At 37.3% G+C, this 18,696-nt stretch overlaps 2 protein-coding genes across 2 annotated transcripts; both read left to right on the top strand.

The window, feature by feature from the left end:
• The first annotated feature begins 2,331 nt into the window (after nucleotides 1-2,331).
• LOC142616108 (uncharacterized) lies at nucleotides 2,332-2,784 on the top strand. The gene has a single exon (XM_075788993.1). It carries the CDS (start codon nucleotides 2,332-2,334, stop codon nucleotides 2,782-2,784), a length of 453 nt encoding a protein of 150 aa, XP_075645108.1.
• A 4,326-nt stretch (nucleotides 2,785-7,110) lies between these two features.
• Nucleotides 7,111-10,384, top strand: LOC142617806 (receptor-like protein 7). The gene has a single exon (XM_075790768.1). The coding sequence runs from the start codon at nucleotides 7,111-7,113 to the stop codon at nucleotides 10,114-10,116; it is 3,006 nt and encodes a 1,001-aa protein (XP_075646883.1). The 3' UTR covers nucleotides 10,117-10,384.
• Nucleotides 10,385-18,696: the final 8,312 nt, after the last annotated feature.

Here is an 18,696-nt window from a genome sequence, read left to right on the forward strand (position 1 = left end):
GAAACTATAGGCGACTTGGGACAGGTGATCGGTATAGGCCCACCAAACTTAAGCACAAATACTCAAGCCAAAACTAGCTCGGGGAATTGGAGCTAAACTGAATCCTATGGGGATGAGCCCTGCCCAACAATAAGTGTATTAGGATCTAGAGAGCAATGTTCGGTGAACTCATTAAGTGTTTAGTCACATCTCGGCCCACTATTAACTGTAAAGACAGTACAAAATTAATGAGGAAGTAAAGAAGTTCAGAGATTCATCGAGCACTAGAAGTGCTTTTAGGAAGTTTTTGCCGGGTATTGTTTGGCATCAGGAACAAGTTTCAGGAGAATCCTCAAAAGACATTATAATTCCTTGGGATTCCAGGTGACAGTGGGATTGCATAGAATTTGGCAAAATGGTAATGATTTGAACCCCACTTAGAGGAGATTATATAAGGGGAGTGAGTGGCTTAAAAAGGGGGTGGAGTGTAAGAAGTAGGTAAGAAGTAAGTAAGAAGTGAGAGAAAAGACTGGAGAAGAGTAAACACGTGGAGGGTGGACAAAAAAACTGAGAGAGATATACGAGAGATGGTAAGAGGCAAAATCTAAGACGGAGAGGGTTTTTTGGGCTAGAAATCGCAAAATTACTTGTAGTTGGGCTATCTAGGATTTGCTTGAGGCTAAACTTGTAGGATTGTGAGGAATCCCACCAACAAATAGATTTGGAGCTCAAATTCACCCCCATACTTATCCACGTCAGCAAGGTTGGGTCACGCCCTCTGTGGGGATCCTACTCAACTAGAGGCTTCGAGCTAGCTTAACATCGTCTAGCTATGGAGGGTCTGTAGTAAATCATTCAAGGGCTTCCTTAAAGGGTCAAAGGAGGTTGGAAAAGGAGCGTAGATGGGAACATTAGTGCATGCTTGAAGGATATCAAACTGAACAGGATTTAGACGAGGGTCTTTGTAAGGGGAATGAATCATGTCTTATATCCTCGAGCGATCTCATCGAAGCGATCGGGAGCGAGAGCTGGAGAATTTACGAAAGCAAGTTAAGGACCTGGGGATTGAATTGAGAGGCCGACGCTGCAGGAGGGACCATGATGATTCATCTGACAACCTCGATTACACAAGGGGTGAATAATCTCGCGGTGGCAATTCACGTCGGTCAAGGGAAAAATCTCATGAAACCATGGAGGGTTGGCATTAATTCCCCCATCGTGATAGGCACGGGCGTCATAATGCCGTGTTGGATGCCATGAGCTAAGGCATTGAGGAGAGCTGTCTGATCACCATTTTTCAACAAAATTGAGCATACAAAAATGCTAAGGTAGTTCACCCGTCCTCTGTTTACCATTTATGATGGCAAAACTGACTTGGTGGAACATGTAAGTCACTATATTCAGATGATGTCACCTTATTCTCAGAATGATGGTTTGATGTGTAATTTCGAGGAGTTGATGTAGATGTTCGGGGCAAGATTCATAACATGTAGCAAGGTTCCTCAACTATTCAATGCATTGTTATCCATGAGGATGAGGAGTGGGGAGACCCTCCGATCTTACGTGAATAGGTACTGGGAGTTATATAATGAGATAGGAGGAGGAAATGAGTGTGTAGCCACCAGTACCTTCCAGCTTGGGCTCCTCAAGAGTTGGAACTGAGGGATTCTCTAACTATGCGTCCCACTAAGGACATGCATTAACTTATGAGAAGGATTGGAGAGTATAAAAGATTGGAAGATGACTAGCCATAAGGCATAAGCAAAGCCCCAGCCTCTTCACAATATAACAAAGATTATCGTCTCGAAAGATTTTAGTCAAAAACTAAGAGTGAGAGAAGAGTCTCGAGTAAGGAGTTGACATAGCGGGCCAAGGGAGTTAATGTGACGTTTAAAGAGCCTATCTGTAAGATCCTTGAGCACATTAAAAATGAACCTTGCTTTCAATGGCTAGGGAAGATAGGTGGGGACCTAGCTAGAAGGAATCAGAGCTTGTATTGTACTTACCACATGGAGAAAGGTCATACTATCGAGTAGTGCTGCGAGTTAAAGGACCACTTGGAGCAGCTTGTAAAAGCAGGGCATCTGAAGGAATCTCTAGTCGGCTAAGAAGGGGTAAGAATAGGCCAAGGATTGGGAAACCGAAGTAATAACGTAATTCCCCCTCCCTTGGGAATTATTGAGGACATTTATGCAACATCCATGAGAGTAAGTTTGAGTTGTCGGAGGGGAATATTAAGTGTAGTGACCTTGCCTGAAGTAGATGCTACAGACCGACCTCAGAAGAGGCCCAAGAGGATTTCGATCCCAATCACTTTTGGTGAAGCAGATTTGGAAGGAACGTCACAGCCACATGACGACGCTAGTGACTTCTTGGATTGGCGGATTCTTGGTAAAGAGAGTCATGGTAGATCAAAGGAGTGAGGCTGAGATCATGTACCCTAATCTATATAAGGGGCTGGGGTTGAAGTTTGAGCATTTGAGTAAATATGACACATCGCTCGTAGGGTTTGACAGGAAGGTTGTAATGCCCGAGGGGCAGATAAAGCTCCCGGGGGTGAATAAAGGAAAAGAAGTTGAAGTAAATTTTCTTGTGGTTAATGCCTTTTCGCCATACACAGCGATTTTGGGATGGCCTTGGATTCATGCTATGGGGCCAGTACCATATACATTATATCAGAAAATCAAATTCCCTACTGAAGATAGGGTTGTGGTAGTTCGCGCTAATCAAAAAGTAGCAAGGCAGTGCTTCATGGTAGCAATAAACCATGAGATTAAGCAAAAGGAGCAAGTTGATCGAGAATAGTTATAGCAATTACAGGTTGCCGAGGGTTTGACAAGGGTAGACAGTGCAGAAGAATTGGTTCAAGTACGAATTATGTTGTACTCTGACAAGTATTTTCGGATAGGAAAAAGCTTGCCAATAGAAGATCAAGTGGAGATTCTTTTGTCGTTAGTCCAAAATTTGGACTTGTTTGCATGGAACGCATTTGAGGTTCTTGGAGTTGACCAGGCTTTTATTGTGCACAAGTTAAACACAGACCCTCTGGTCCTACCAAAGTAGCAAAGACCAAGGAGGTCGGCGAATCCTCACATGGAGGCCGTGAAGGAGGAAGTGGAGAAATTAAAATAGGCGGGGGCCATTAATGAAGTGTTTTTCCTCAAATGGTTAGCTAATACGGTGGTGGTGAAGAAGACGAATGGGAAATGAAGAGTTTGCATTGACTTTATTGACCTAAATTGAGCATGTTCGAAGGACCCGTTCCTTGTACCGAAGATAGATCAGTTGATGGATGCTATGGTTGGACACTAGAGAATGAGCTTTTTAGATGCCTTTCAAGGTTATTGTTAGATCACTTTGGCACTTGAGGATTAGGAGAAAACTTTCGATGCTTAATTTAGAAAGGGAGAAAATTATTTAGAAAGAAAAATGACTTGGAGTGGTTTTTGGATGAGCATTTGTGTGTACCTTTGGATTATGTTGTTTCTTTATTTTATAGTTGTTTCCAGCCTTAATGAGTAATGAATCTTAGAATTTATGGGCAACTTCCAGTGTGTCATCAATGGGAGCTCTGAAGTACGCAACATTTATGAGAATTTGCAATTTAAGTTTCCAAATTTTCTTTTTATGCCCTCCAAACTTTGAAAAAATATACCATGTTTCAGGTGTATGTTTACTCCCACTCATAGCCGAGTGGGTTCCACGACTGGAAGGACCCACTAGCTGTGAGGGGGAGGAAGCATACACCCGAAACAAAGTATGCCTTCTCCCAAACCAGGTTTATCTTATCTTTCCCAAGAAAGTATAAATTAGCTTGCATTGTTTCATGCCAATGGATTTCGTCTATTTATTTTTTGTAATAAGTATTTTGATAGATGTATATTTGTGAAAATGTGTCAACAACACGTTGCATTGAAAATTTGCAAATTGCAATCCTTGTAGGTTTTCTAAAGCAAGGGGAAAATAATAAAAAAAGAAACGAATACAAGATCATATTACTTTGTCCATCTCCCGTATCAACTCCGGCGACGACTTGACTTCAGAAAATTGTTTCGTGAGTTTGTCTATCTTCTGTCATTTTCCTGAGTAAACGACACTGACACTAGTGCCTTCAGTCACGGCCTCATAGTTCTTGCTTTCTTAACTTGTTGGCTTCCTTCTTTTCCATGGCTTTGTCTCTATTTTACGTATATCCCACTCCCACAAGCTAGCAAATCAAATTCCGACATTTGAGCGTTTTATTTTTATGTCTTATTACTGTGAAACTGTGTTGATTGTTACAGATCGATCTGACGCCCCTTCTGATACGTAGTTGACGTCTAGTGCCTTAGTGCGTCCCTTCAATTACGCACTTAGATTCTCTAAAAAACAATTACGCACTTACATATGCTGTTGCGACATCAGTGCCGGCACCATCGGCCCATGTAGGCTCGATGTCGCATTCACGCGTGCACTGTGATACAGAGGTCTAGAAATATAAAGATTTTCAGAATGTTTTTCATTAATATTGAGAAAAACAAAATGTTCGTAGAAGTTGTATTAATATTATATTTAAATGAGAAGTGATATTATTGTATAAGAGAAATGTTACATTTACAACATTTTTTCAACACTTTCGAAACAAATTTTATATGACAATAAATTCTATGTAGTAATTTATGAGGTAAATTTGTAAAAATTTTGTATCTATAACATTACTAATAGTGTGATATTAATACATGGGACTTTAGATTTTGTCTATTAATACTCTCCCTTAATTTGACTTTGAAATTTGGATGCTTTTTATTTTGTATAACACTAATTTTTGAAAACAATCTATTACCACAATTATGTGATATTCTGAATGGAGTTTGTGGTGTATTTTCGTGTTAAAAGTTCGTTTGCGTAGCGGCTGCGTTGTTTTTTTTTTTTTTTGGCTGGTCCCATGGCGCTGTTCATGGGCCAGCCAAGTGATAAAAATGCGTGAATAGTAATTTGCAGTAATAAAAAATATTTTGTTACAGTGTTTTCATTAATAAATTTTCAGTTTTCAGTTTTCAGCAAAATAAGCGATATTTAAACACATACTAAAACTTATTTTCCTCTTTATTATGTATATGTACAAGTGCATTTGTTTCTCCCAAAAAAAAACAAACAAAAAAACTTGTACAATCTTCTGTTTTCGAATATGAGATCTAGGTTTTGAATTTTGCTTATTTTAAAAATTAGTTGGTGTCTTGACTTAAAATAAAAAGCAGTCATTATATAGCAAACCGTATAATTTGAAATTCTATATTATCTATAAAAGAGAAGATGAAGAGAAATATTAAATAAAGATTAAAACCAAGATAGAGAAATAACACAACAGACTAACTTTGTTCAACGTTTTGGCTTACATCCTGTAGTATAAAATCCCAAATGTCTATTATATATCTTTATTATTTTAATTATGTATCATAAAATATAGCCAAGTACATATAAAAATATAATATTAAAAGAAAAAAAGTCACACCACAAATTCCTCTAAAAAAGTCATAGTAACTTTTAAAGGAGAGTGAAACAAGTTATTCTACATATAATACATTCTCTTAATATAGATTATTATAACATGATTGGTCTATATTCATATTATAAAGCTCAAAATAACTGCATGGTTATATCACGAGATATACTTCAATACAATAGGACTTAGATGGTACTCCCAAATGTATTGTATATTACAACACATATCAATCTTACAACACCATATATTACAACGCCATATCAATAGTAAAGGCAATATTATTGTAAAAATTCTACAAGTTTGCTAAGAGTCTTATAATCAACTCTTGTAAGGACGAAGCTATTGGGGGTGGGACCATGATCCCCCTAATTTTATAAAATACTTGTCTTAATACTAATAAAATCATAAATTTATTTGTAAATATCCTTATCAACACCCTAGGTTTTGCATTTTTCTCTTGCTAGTTGTTTGGCTCTCTATCTCTCCCGTTCTTTGTTTTTAATGTTTATGTAATATCTGAGTTGATAAGTAAATTGAGTAACTAGAAAAATGTTACAATAATAACCTTTTACACTACTTGTCACGTGGCGAGTTATGAGTAGTGGAAGTGTGGACTTACTATTTTTTTCTACCACTCACAACTTGCCACATGACGAATTATGACAAAAGTTGTGTAAAGAGTTGTAATCATAACATTGTTTGAGTAATTGATTGTGTATATAAGAAATGTCAAAAAAAAAAAGAGTTTTAATACCTATGTAAACAATGTGCTTTACAGTTGCATAAGTTTGGTACCGCAGTTATTTCCACAATATTGCCACAACTTCTCAACATGGGGACTTGTGAATCATGGAATAATGGACCCATACGAACCTCTACCTATTATTTTATATAATTTAATATGTGTGACATTTTGTTGATTAAGTTGTGTATATGTTTTGAGTAATACTACAATCACTAAAACTTTCACAACATTTGTCTCAATACTTAAGTTGGCAAGCTTTTAATGATTTCTATTTGGACTCATTGTTGACATCATCTTACCACCTACCACTAACAATCTCTCACATTGACATTATTAGCGAAAGTGAAAAAAAAATAATTTTGATGTGTTTTTAGACTCTCACATATGTTTTTGATACCATTCATGTCTTTTGTTATAAATTGTTGAAGTTGCTATAAATTTTATGACAAAAAAACTTTTAAATTAATATAATAATGAATTTAAATAGTTTCACTTCAATAACATAATAAATAAATGCAATTCGATGAACCAATATAAATCGATATTGCTTTCTCAATGAAAATAACGATGATAAATATTGATTAATACGATACCGGAATTTCTTATTAATTAAAAATTTTATCATTTGAAAGCTTTTTATATTTAAGCTTTTATTTTAATATTTAATTTGGCCCCTTTGGAAAAAAATTTTGTTCCCGCACTGTGTAACGTTGCCCCCTGAACCTAGAGTTCTAACTTGGTCCCTGACTTCTTGAGTTTTGAAGAAAGACTTCTACAAGTTTAAATTTATCCTTCTTCCACTATTGAGTGCAAAAAAAAAAAAAAAAAAAAATCACGAGTCTATAAATACTAACCAGTTTCTCATCATTCCTAAAGATTAAGAGTCTTAAACTTTATTAACAATATGGAATTATTGTTGTATCTGTATGGGTTGGTTGGCTTCCTCTTTATACAATCTTTACATGATATCATAGTAGTTGCCGACACCTTTTCTTCTAAGCAGCCACTCTGCAATGAAGATGAGCGGTCAGCGTTGTTGCAATTTAAGGAAAGCATTGTCGTTAACTGTGCATCTCATGATCCTTATTCTTTCCCAAAGGTTGCATCATGGAAGCTTGATGGAGTTGGTGGCGGGGAATGCTGCTCATGGGATGGGATTGAGTGTGATAAGAACAGTGGCCATGTCATTGGCCTCGACCTCAGTAGTAGCTGTCTTTATGGTTCTATCAACACTAACAGCACCCTCTTCAGCCTTGTTCACCTCCAAAACCTTAATATGGCCTTTAATGACTTCAACAATTCAAATATCCCAGTCGGATTGGCCAATCTTTCCATGCTAAAACATCTTAACCTCTCCGATTCATCATTTTCTGGCCAAATTCCGTCACAAATTTCTGAACTGTCCAATCTGGTTTCTCTTGATCTATCTTTCAATATTGATTCATCTTACCAAAGGCTGTTGAAACTCAAAATTCCCAATTTCAGCAGCATACTTCCAAACTTAACCCGCATTGAAAAACTTCATCTCAGTTATGTTGACATGTCATCCACAGTTCCCTCAGTCTTAAACAATTTATCTTCTTTGACCTCTCTCCATCTTGATGATTGTGGATTGCTTGGTGAATTCCCACCTGGCATTTTCCAGCTACCAAATCTGAAGTCTCTTTATGTGCAGGGCAACGAATATCTGACAGGCCATTTGCCCAACTTCGAATGGAACAGCACCCTCGAAGCTATATATCTCGGAGAGACGAGTTTCTCTGGCGAGTTACCAACTGCAGTTGGAAACCTCCAATCCTTGAATGAATTGGGAATCTGGAACTGCAATTTCTCTGGGCCTCTTCCATTTTCACTTGGTAACATTAGCAATCTTAAGGTTCTTGATCTTACAAACAACAGTTTTAGAGGCCAGGTCCCTTCATCAATGGAAAACCTTTCCCAATTGACTTATTTGTCACTTTGTCTCAACAATTTCAGTGGCAGCAACTTTCCTAGGTTTGGTAAGTTGAACAAACTCAAGTATTTGATCATTTGCAACGTCAATTTAAATAGTCAGATCCCTTATCTTGCCAACTTGACCCAGCTTAGCTTTTTACGCCTTTCGTCCAATCAATTAACTGTTCCAATCCCATCTTGGCTTATGAACCTCACCCAATTGATCCATCTAGACCTTTCATTTAATAAGCTGCATGGTCCAATTCCAAGCTCAGTCATTCAACTCAAAAATCTTGAATTTCTTCACCTTTTCCAAAATGATTTGAGCGGAACAGTGGAGCTGGACATGTTTACTAAGCTTAAAAACTTAACTAAGCTTCACCTATCACTAAACTACATAACATTCCTCTCCAAAACCAGTCCCAACACCACAGTTCAAAAGTTTAAGCAAATAGGACTGGCTTCATGCAACTTAAGCGAGTTTCCAGATTTCCTTCGAGAACAAGATGAGCTGGAGTTTGTAGACCTAGCTTACAATCATATTCATGGCCTTGTGCCCAAATGGATGTGGAACACAAGTAAAGAAAATCTGGGCTTTGTGAATTTTTCTCACAACTTCCTGACTGGCTTTGACCAAATGCATGATGTTTTTCCATGGCCTCGTTTAGGCATCCTTGACCTTAAGTCGAACTTGCTGCAAGGACCACTCCCAATTCCACCACCCTCCACCCGCATTTATCTAGTCTCGAACAACATGTTGTCTGGCAAAGTTTCATCTTTGATCTGCAGTCTAAATTCACTATATGCCCTGGACTTGTCTCATAACCACTTGAGTGGCACTCTTCCTCCTTGTCTGGGAAACTTGAGTAGTTTCCTATCAATATTGAATCTCCGAAGCAACTACTTCCACGGCATGATTCCTCAGGTATGCATGAAAAAGAGCAGCTTAAAGATGTTAGACTTAAGTGAGAATCAATTAGAAGGATGGCTACCAAGATCACTGGCCAATTGTGCAAAGCTAGAGTTTCTTATTCTTGGAAACAATCAACTCCATGATGTTTTCCCTCATTGGTTGGGAAAACTTCCCGAGCTAAAGGTTCTCATTTTGCGATCTAATAGATTTCATGGTGATATGGGGAGTCCTGCAACCAATTTTGAGTTCCAAAAGTTGCGTATTCTTGACCTCTCTTACAATAATTTTAGAGGTAAATTGCCACTTGGATACTTCAAAAATTGGATTGCAATGAAAAATGTCCCAGAGGAACAATTGACGTACATGCAAGCAATTGCCACCATCTACCTATTGAATTTTGCATTGAATGAAAATTATGATTATTCAATGACAATAACAAACAAAGGTGTTAAAACAGTGTATGCAAAGATTTTGGACTTCTTCACTGCCGTTGATCTATCATGCAACAAGTTTGATGGAGGGATTCCAACAGTTATTGGGAATCTAAAGGGGCTTCATTTGCTCAACCTTTCCAACAACTTCCTCACTGATCGCATTCCATCATCTTTGGGGGATCTACATCAATTAGAGTCATTAGATCTTTCTCGAAACAAGCTCTCAGGAGAGATCCCACAGCAACTTACAGAACTCACTTTCCTTGAATTTTTCAATGTATCTTATAATAATCTCACAGGTCCTATACCGCAAGGGAAACAATTTAATACATTTCAAATGAGTTCATTTGAAGGAAATCTTGGACTCTGTGGAGACCAAATAACAAGGAAATGTGGCGATTCCAAGTCCTTAGCACCCCCTTCAATTTTTGAGGACGATCATGGATCAGAGTCTCCGTTTGATTTTAATTGGAAAGCAATCCTGCTAGGGTACGGATGTGGGCTAATAATTGGAGGGATTATTGGGCACATCATGATCACCAGAAAACATGATTGGTTTATGAAGAATTTTGGAAATAGACTACACCAAAGGGATAGAAGCGCCAAGAGAAGGGGAAGTAGAAACTGAACTTTGCAAGTGAACATGCCCTTTATAGACGGAAATCTTTGTATATGATGTGGCTTGACCATAGTTTTTTCTTTTTCTTTTTTGTATTTTTTTCTTTTCAAGGGAAGGGGGCTTATGAGTGTATAAGAGTAAAACTATAGTGCAAATGATGTAATTCAATAACACATCCACAAATGTGCAACTTCTATGGGTATAAAAATGTATGTCGATTGAATAAATCCGTAACTTTTCTAGTGTAACAGAGATCAACACTAATAGATATATTAAGTAAAGAGAAAGTGATGGGGAGACATAATAGATGCAGATCAATGGGACGATGCCAACATTTCGCTAACCCGATGTGTGTCTGGGTAGCTAAAACTTGAGAGCTTTGAACATTGCATTTGGTAGCTCTTCCCTTCGGCTGCTATGTTAGTTCCCTTTTTTTAATCAATAGAAATTGGATATTAATCCTATGATAAAATGGTTTTTTCGCAATTGTTATTTATTATTATTATTATTATTATTATTATTACTATTTTTTTATTATATGTTTTCTGGGTTTTGTTTTTGTTGTTTATTGGGCTTATGTTCTTGTCAATGAGGCCTGATAGGTTTTCCTGAACCGTAAAAAGAAAAAGACAAAAAATTAAAAATTAAGGGTCAAAGACTTGTTCAAAACATAAATGAAATAAGGAAATTTTTTTATTAAAATTTTTTGGTTTTGTTTTCCCGATTCGTACAAGAAATTAGAGGAATAAGCGGAAAGCTAATAAAGGTTTTTTCCTGTCGGTGTTAGTACTTAGAGCAACCACATCAGTCCAGTTAAAATCATCTAAAATACAAAAAAGTACCAATTTTACACATTTTGAGCACACATCAGTAGGTGTAAAAACATGCAAAATTGTGTAAACCCAACCCGAGCTACACTAACCGTGTATATTTCCACGGTTACTGTAGCTCGTTTATCCCTTTTTTTAATTAATTTCCATTGGCTCCCTTTTTTCTCTCTCCTATCCGTGCTCAACAACCCAATTAACTGCTCATCTTCGTTTTCCTCAGATGCACACAAACGCACCCACAAACAATCACACAGACATCATCACAGCAACACACTTCTCAAAAAAAAAAAAAAAAAAACAAAGATACACATACAGATAGTGGATCGGAGCTCGTGTCTGGTGGATCGTGGATCGGACCTTGTGGATCGGAGCTCCGAGCTGGTGGATCGTGGATCGGAACTCGAAGCTCGGATCAGAGCTGGTGGATCGGAGCCGGTGGATCGGCGCGGATCGGAGCCGGTGGATCGGCGTGGATCGGAGTGGATCCGAGCTCGTGGATCGGACAGATCGGAGCGGATCCGAGCTCAGAGCTGGTGAATCATGGATCGGAGCTCGAATCCGAGCAGATCGGAGCTCGGATCCGAGTGGATCGAAGTGTTAATCGAGAGAGAGAGAGAGAGAGAGAGAGAGATTTTGAAACGGGATGAGCTGAAACGGGTAGAGAGAGAGAGATGATCTGATACGAGTAGAGAGAGAGAAAAAAATCTGAAATGAGAAAAGAGAGAAAAAAAAATCTGAAATGAGAAATGAGAGAAAGAGAGAGCGAGAGAGAAAAGAATGAGAAATGAGAAAGAAGAGAGAGAGAAAAAAATCAAAAATGAGAAAGAATCAGAACTGAGAAAGAAGAGAGGGAGAAAAAAATGAGAAATGAGAAAGGAGAGAGAGAGAGAGCGCGCGTTTTGTGGTTAGGAAAAATAATAAAAAATGGTGAGAGTATTGATTATTTAATTAAAAGATGGGCAAAATAGAGGAACTGATGTGAAGATTTTGTAAAAGTGATAGTGTGAAAAGGAAAAAGTAGATTTTTTGTGTAAAATAGAGGAAATTTTTAAAAGAGCTGATGTGGTTGCTCTTAGAATTGGATTTTCCACTTTTCCTTTGGGCATTGGGATCCTACTCGGTTTCTCGTGTTGTCATTGGATTTCTAAAGCTTTTTAGGACTTAACGCTTAACAGCACTAGTATTAGTAGAGTAGTTATTAATAAACTTAATTTAAAAAAAAAAAAAAAAAACTTTACTATAAACAAAATGCATCATCCTTTTCTTATGATATGTTCCAACAAGTTTTGTATTCTTTAAACCAATCAAGATTAAGTTGATGCAATGCTCTACTATTTTATTTTTATTTTTTAGGGTAATCATAGCTTAGAGGTTGACAAGAACCCTTTTGTAAATATACTATGACAAATTAAAATTTAGTCCGAGAAAGTTGTAAAGTCTAGATGACAACCATAGAAATTTTTGTTTTGTTTTTCCGATTCATACAAGAAATTAGAGGAAGAAGTAGAGTAGGAAAACTTTTTTTTTTTCCCCGAAAAGGAAAACTAGTAAATACAAAAGGACAATTAAGGCGTCTTTGTTAGGGCCCATTCTGGGGGATATTGTCTTTGAGCTCACACGGGATTACTAGGCCAAGTCTAATATCATATATAACGACTTAAGGAAAAGTGTTAGCTATATCTGCGCTATACCTCAAAAAAAATAGTCACAATTGAAGTTTCTTGTAGTTGTTAATAAAACTCAATTCAACTTAGTATAAGCCCTATGTGGGATCCATCACACACCCACACACATCACACAATCAATCAAATTGGGGCATCACAATTAGCTTTGTGGACACTCCATTGGTCTTTCAATGGAAAAAGCCCTAAAAACAAAACATATCTACACGTGGTTGTACCATTAAGTGAATTCAGGATTAGAAGATCTCGAACATAAACTCACTAGTGAGAGCTTTGCCTTGCCATTATGTGTTCCTGGTTGTAAATCCCTGAGTTGCCTCAATCTCGACACCATCAATGGGATTCTCAAATTACTGCTTTCATTATCGACTGCGGGTTGTGCTATTACTAATACGCTCCAAATATTAGCTTTAGATTCCGTTCAAGTTCAACACAACTATTTTGGATAATGGCTTTCATGTTTCAAGGTCCTTAGATATTGAATCTTACTAGAATAAGTGGGATAAAGAGTGTGTTTATCGTCAACTCTCTTGACATGTTACAAATTATAAATTGCGATGACCACACGGATATTAGTATCTTAAAAGATAAACAAAAAAACTACTTGGGACATTTTGGCATCCCATATCTTCTAGCGGTGGATCATTGAAAATTAATGTAATCTTGAAGAATTTCTCTGGTATGGATATGTTGTGGATTACTATTGCATAGGGGATTTCACTTCCATGTCACAATTGCTCTTATGTTGTCTAATTAATTACAAGGTTTTGAAACCCGGACCGTTCATTGAACTGTAAAAGGGAGAGGTTTAAGGTTTTTGAGGTCGAACCGAGGTTGAATTGGGGTCGATTTGTGATGATGTCATAATTAATTAATAATTATTTAAAAAATAAATAAATATATTAAATTAGTATAAATTGAAAAATTAACTAAAACGGTTCAATTAAAATAAAGATCCATATTTCAAATATATTTTTCATATCATAATTTTTACAAAATAAATAAAAAAATATCATATCTTAAGCAAATATAGATATAGTATTTATTTATTTATATGTTAATTAGTAAAACCTTGATAATAATAATAATAATAATAATAATAATAATAATAATAATAATAATAATAATAATAATAGCAGTAGTACAATAATTATTATAATATAAGAACTTGTGTGGCAAATTGGCAATACACATATATACTGGAGGCTTAGTAGTGCAATAATAATTATTATTATCAAGTCACATCATGTAACTTCCCCATGGTTGAACATTAAGCTCATTTTTTATTCACAAATTCAAAGTTTTCAACATTTCCAATACAAGTGTCAGACAGTAGTCACGTGGAGGCTTAGAAAACTTCAAAAATAAATACAAAACAACGAAAGAGAAACCACATATAACATAAGTTACATAGCGGTGTTCTGCAAAAAATTTAAAAAGAAAAAAGAAAAAAAAGAGAGGAGATTGGTGATTACAGAGGAGTGGAGACGGACAGTAGAAGAAGAAAAAGAAACAAGAAGAAGAAGTTACTGCTTCATGGAGCCACCCCTGCTTCTTCATCTTTTTGACTTGTGAGGGTTGATTTCTTTATTTTTGCTTTTTTCCTTCTTCTTCGTTGTCTTCTTCTTCCTCTGCTGCTTCTTCTTCTCTGTTATTTTATTTTTATTTTTCTCGCTTTCATTTGGTTCCAGATTTGAAAAAACCCAAAGTATTGCTGAAGTATTGGCCAAAAATTTTCCAAAAAAAAAGGAACTGTCCAACCTTAAAAACCGGTCACAGTTCTTAGAATCGTACGGTCCGACCGCGGTTCACATGGGTCCTTGCTTTTTTCCCATAGGGCGGTTCTTGATGCTAAAAAACCCACAAAATTGAGAGGTTCGCGATTTTTCCGGTCGGACCGTATGGTCCGGTCCAAGTTTCAAAACCTTGATTAATTATACGAACCTTCTTCTAACTACAACTTGGATAAATTACTTCACAACATTCAAAACACACTAAAGTTCTAGCACTATGCGATAAGTCTGTTGAGGTAAAAATTACTGGCTGCTCCTTTTCCAAACCTAATCTCTTCCTTTCTCCGTTAGTCTTTCTCCCTAGTTTCCCTTCATACATACTAGATATTTCTTCAAGTATTAGGAAGTTCAAATTTGAAAATTAATAGTTTTTTTTAGAGTGTAAACATACAAAACAGATTTGAATTCTAAGTAACATTGTAACCATGGACGGAGTCATTAATTCATGTTGCCCCCAAATTTTTTTTAAAGAGAATTGAAGTATATATATAGGTGTTAAGCACCCCACAACGCCTGTCTAATGATAATCCTTTGTTTTGATAAAACCTTAATTTTCAAAAATTGGCAGTATTTCGACATTGGGTTTCGGGGCTTTGCATACATGGGGCTTTGAGGTTTGGCTTTTGAATATGTGTGGTCCCAATCTATGCTTTCCTAGGGAATTCAGGATAACTACCAGATTTCCACATTGAAAACCTGGCGACATGTCACCTTGCTTTTGTTGTGGAAATTAGGCATCGCTTGCCTTAGGTGACATGGACTATGACAATCACACCGAAAGAGGTGAGTAGGTATATATATACATACATCATGCACAATGCAAGCAACCAGAGCAAGAAAGTAAATACCTACATCCCTAGAGCATGACCCAAAATATAGGTGCAGGAAAATAAACAAGGGTCGCCATAATCTAGAGATGAGGACGAATGGTACACGACATGATATACCTAATACAAACCATCTAAAGAGACAAATTAAGGAGGAAGGAAAGGGGGTAAATTGAACTCTTAAACCTACTATACACAACCGCTTGGCTCAAACCTATTGTACTCCGTGCCCTAACTCCAAGTGTCCTCGCTTTATGTGTGTACATCCAAAGGAAAAGACAAGAAACCAGCAGACAAGCAATGGGAAGAAAAGATGCAAAGAGCACGTGGATGAGGCATAAAGCAAATTAGTATGATAGACATGGCAAGCACACGAACAAGAAAGTAAACAAGCAAAAAGCAAACAAAAGGTGGTGTCCGCTAGGGACAAATGTAGGTTTGGATCGGATGTCCATAGCATCATTGTGTTGAAGTATGGACGACACACTAGCCAAAAAGACTCATGCATGGACATGTAAGCAAGCATGTAAAGATGCAAAGAAAGCCAACGGGTGGCACAGACAAGCATGGCAAGCATATCATCGCACAGAGTAGAAAATGAGAAAGGTATGCACAAAGCAACCAAGCATCCGGAGATGCCTCCTAAATGGTTACATCCAAACAAGGCCTCATGGGCGTTGGATGTAACCACACAACCCCAAACCCGCTAAGGGTGTTAAACGTGGCAAAGCCTAGAACTAGAGAGGCTAACACAAGCATAAAGCATAGAAGCAAGTAAGCATAGACATGCAAAAAGGAATGATCCAAACCCTTTGATGTGGGCCAAGGTGTATGGACGATGACAAAGACCATAGGATCTAGATCGGCTACAATAGGCCAAAACGCAATAAAGAAAGACAAAGCGACAAAAGGGCTACAATAGCACATGGCATGACGAACATAGCCTAGGTCTAGGCACAAAAACATGGCATGGAGCACACACGCACATGGAAGATGGCATAAAACATGTAAAGATCATACATCCAAACACACAAGCATGTGAAAACATAGATCTAGACATATAAGCATAGAAACACGCATGTAAACATGTAGATCCTAGCACATAAATGTGGAAGAGCATGAATCCAAGCATAGAAGCATGTGAAGACACGGATCTAAACAGATAGCATGGCAAGATAGGCATAAATGCATGTAGATCCAAGCAAGGCATAGCCAAAACTTCATACAAGCATGTGAGCATGAAACCCTAACATCAACATGGAGGAAAAAGATGAACAAAGTATGGGAAAACATGGCACAAAGCATAAACATGTAGATCTAAACATATTAGCATGTATACAAGCATAGAAACACGTAGATCTAGCCAAACAAAACATTGAAAATATAGATCTAGGCACAAGCATAAAGCACATAGATCAGAATAAATAACATTTGAGTAAGCATAAAAGAACATGGATCTAAGTTAGAAACATGCTAGAAACAAGATAAAGCGAGAAATGTGTCAAAGAAAAGAATAAATCATGTTATTCAAGCACAAAAAGATTTAAAAGGTTAGGGGTGTGGATGATAGCTAAAAAATCTACATCCACACCCCTAAACCCCTAATCCAAGATGTAGAACCAAGGAGAAGAAGATTGAGCACAAGAACACTACCTTGTATTGTTGGTGAAGATGCAAGAATCAAGAAGCTTTGATGTGTTCTTTGATGTGTGTTTTTGGTGTGTTTGGAAGAGAGAAAACACCTAGGCAGAAGGAAAAAATTAGAAAAATGTGTTCCTCCAGGTCTAGTGGGTGCCTAGGGCTATTTATAGCCCCAACACGTGTTTCGAGGCGGCAGCCCTTCAAGGCCCTTTGGCATCAAAAGGCCTCTGATTGGATTGTTCTTAAATCCTCTAGATAGATTTGGACTTCCTGTTTCCGAATTGGTATAGAACTCAAAAATCCAACGGCTGGATCAAAAGTTATGGCCCTTGGAAGTTTGTGGTGCATCGATTAGTGCGTCATCCTAGTTTTCGTGATATCTTGGGCATTCTAAGTCCGATTTTGACCCATGAATAGTCGTTGGAATGAGAATTTGATAATCTTTGATATGGTGTTGGTTTCAACTCATTCTGACAGCCTGATAAAAATTAGGGTTTTTGGGCCCTCTTAGGATCGATTTCAAGTCAAACTTGGTCAAAATTCTCCGAGAAGCTTGGATTTGATGTAAAACTGTGGAAATGTTTTTTTGTAAATGTTTTGGCTTTGTTTGACCTTCACTCAAACCTAGGGTTGACCAGGGACATTTTGGTCATTTTAGTTGAAAAATGGCACTTCAGGTGCTTTTGTGCCTGAACGGGTTGCGCCACCTTGTTTTGGATGTTTTTGCGGCCCCACAAAGAGAAAATGATATTTTTGGACTTTTCAGGGCTCATCACGCAAATCGAGGGTGGAAGAAATATGGAATCAACACATAGTATTATATCCAAGGTGGACAATGATGGTTCTATTAAGTGTTTCTCCCTTGAGGATTCCAAGACTAACCCATCTGCTCTTTACAGATGATAGTTTTCTTTTTTGTAGGCTAATAGACATGACTGTCAAAAGGTGTTGTAAATGTTGGCGACCTATCAAAGTGTTTCCGAATGACAAATAAATCAAAGAAAAACTTCTCTAAAATTAAGAGTGGAAATTATGAAAGTCCACCACAGAAGCAACAAGAGTGGAAATTAAGAAAGTACTTGGGGTTACTAAAATTTTGCACTATGACAAGTATTTGGGTTTGCCATCACTTTTTGGAAGACACAAAAAAGTGAGTTTTGATTACATCAACGAAAGAGTTTGCAGGAAATTACAGGGTTGGAAGGAGAAGTTGTTGTCACAAGTTGGAAGAGAAATCTTGATCAAAGTAGTGGTTCAAGCCATTTCAACTTACACAATGAGTTGTTTTGTGCTTCCATTAGGCCTTTGTCATGAAATTGAAGGTCCTATACATAAATTTTGGTGGGGCAGCAGGGTGATCGTAAGAAAATTCTTTGGGTTAAATGGGAAGATATGTGTGATTCCAAGTCGGAGGGTGGAATGGGTTTTAAGGAGTTGACACTATTTAATGAGACCCATTTAGCAAAACAAACTTGGAGGTTGCTGCATAATAAAAAAAACTTTGTTTTACAGAGTTTTTAAATCAAGGTTCGTTCCAAATTGTTCTTTTATGGAAGCAAAAGAGGGCCATGGAGGATCTTATGGAAGAGCATCTAGAAGGGTAGAGAAGTTATCAGGCGAGGAGCAAAATGGAGAGTTGGAAAGGGGGATTCTATCAAGATTTGGGGTGAGAATTGGCTGCCCTCATTAAAATCTCCCCGAATCTAGGGCCTTTTGATAGTTGAAATCCATAATGCTACTATAAGTACTCTAACCAATCCATTACAAGCCAATGGGACTTGACTTTATTGTCTACCGTGTTTAGCCCCACAGAAGT

The sequence above is a fragment of the Castanea sativa genome, chromosome 11 (genome assembly GCF_040712315.1).
Source record: "Castanea sativa cultivar Marrone di Chiusa Pesio chromosome 11, ASM4071231v1".
In the NCBI taxonomy this organism is placed as follows: domain Eukaryota; kingdom Viridiplantae; phylum Streptophyta; class Magnoliopsida; order Fagales; family Fagaceae; genus Castanea; species Castanea sativa.

Bases quoted from the DNA above. Each gene is read 5' to 3' on its own strand.
- LOC142616108 (XM_075788993.1), top strand. From the start codon at position 2,332: ATGACGACGCTAGTGACTTCTTGGATTGGCGGATTCTTGGTAAAGAGA.
- LOC142617806 (XM_075790768.1), top strand. From the start codon at position 7,111: ATGGAATTATTGTTGTATCTGTATGGGTTGGTTGGCTTCCTCTTTATA.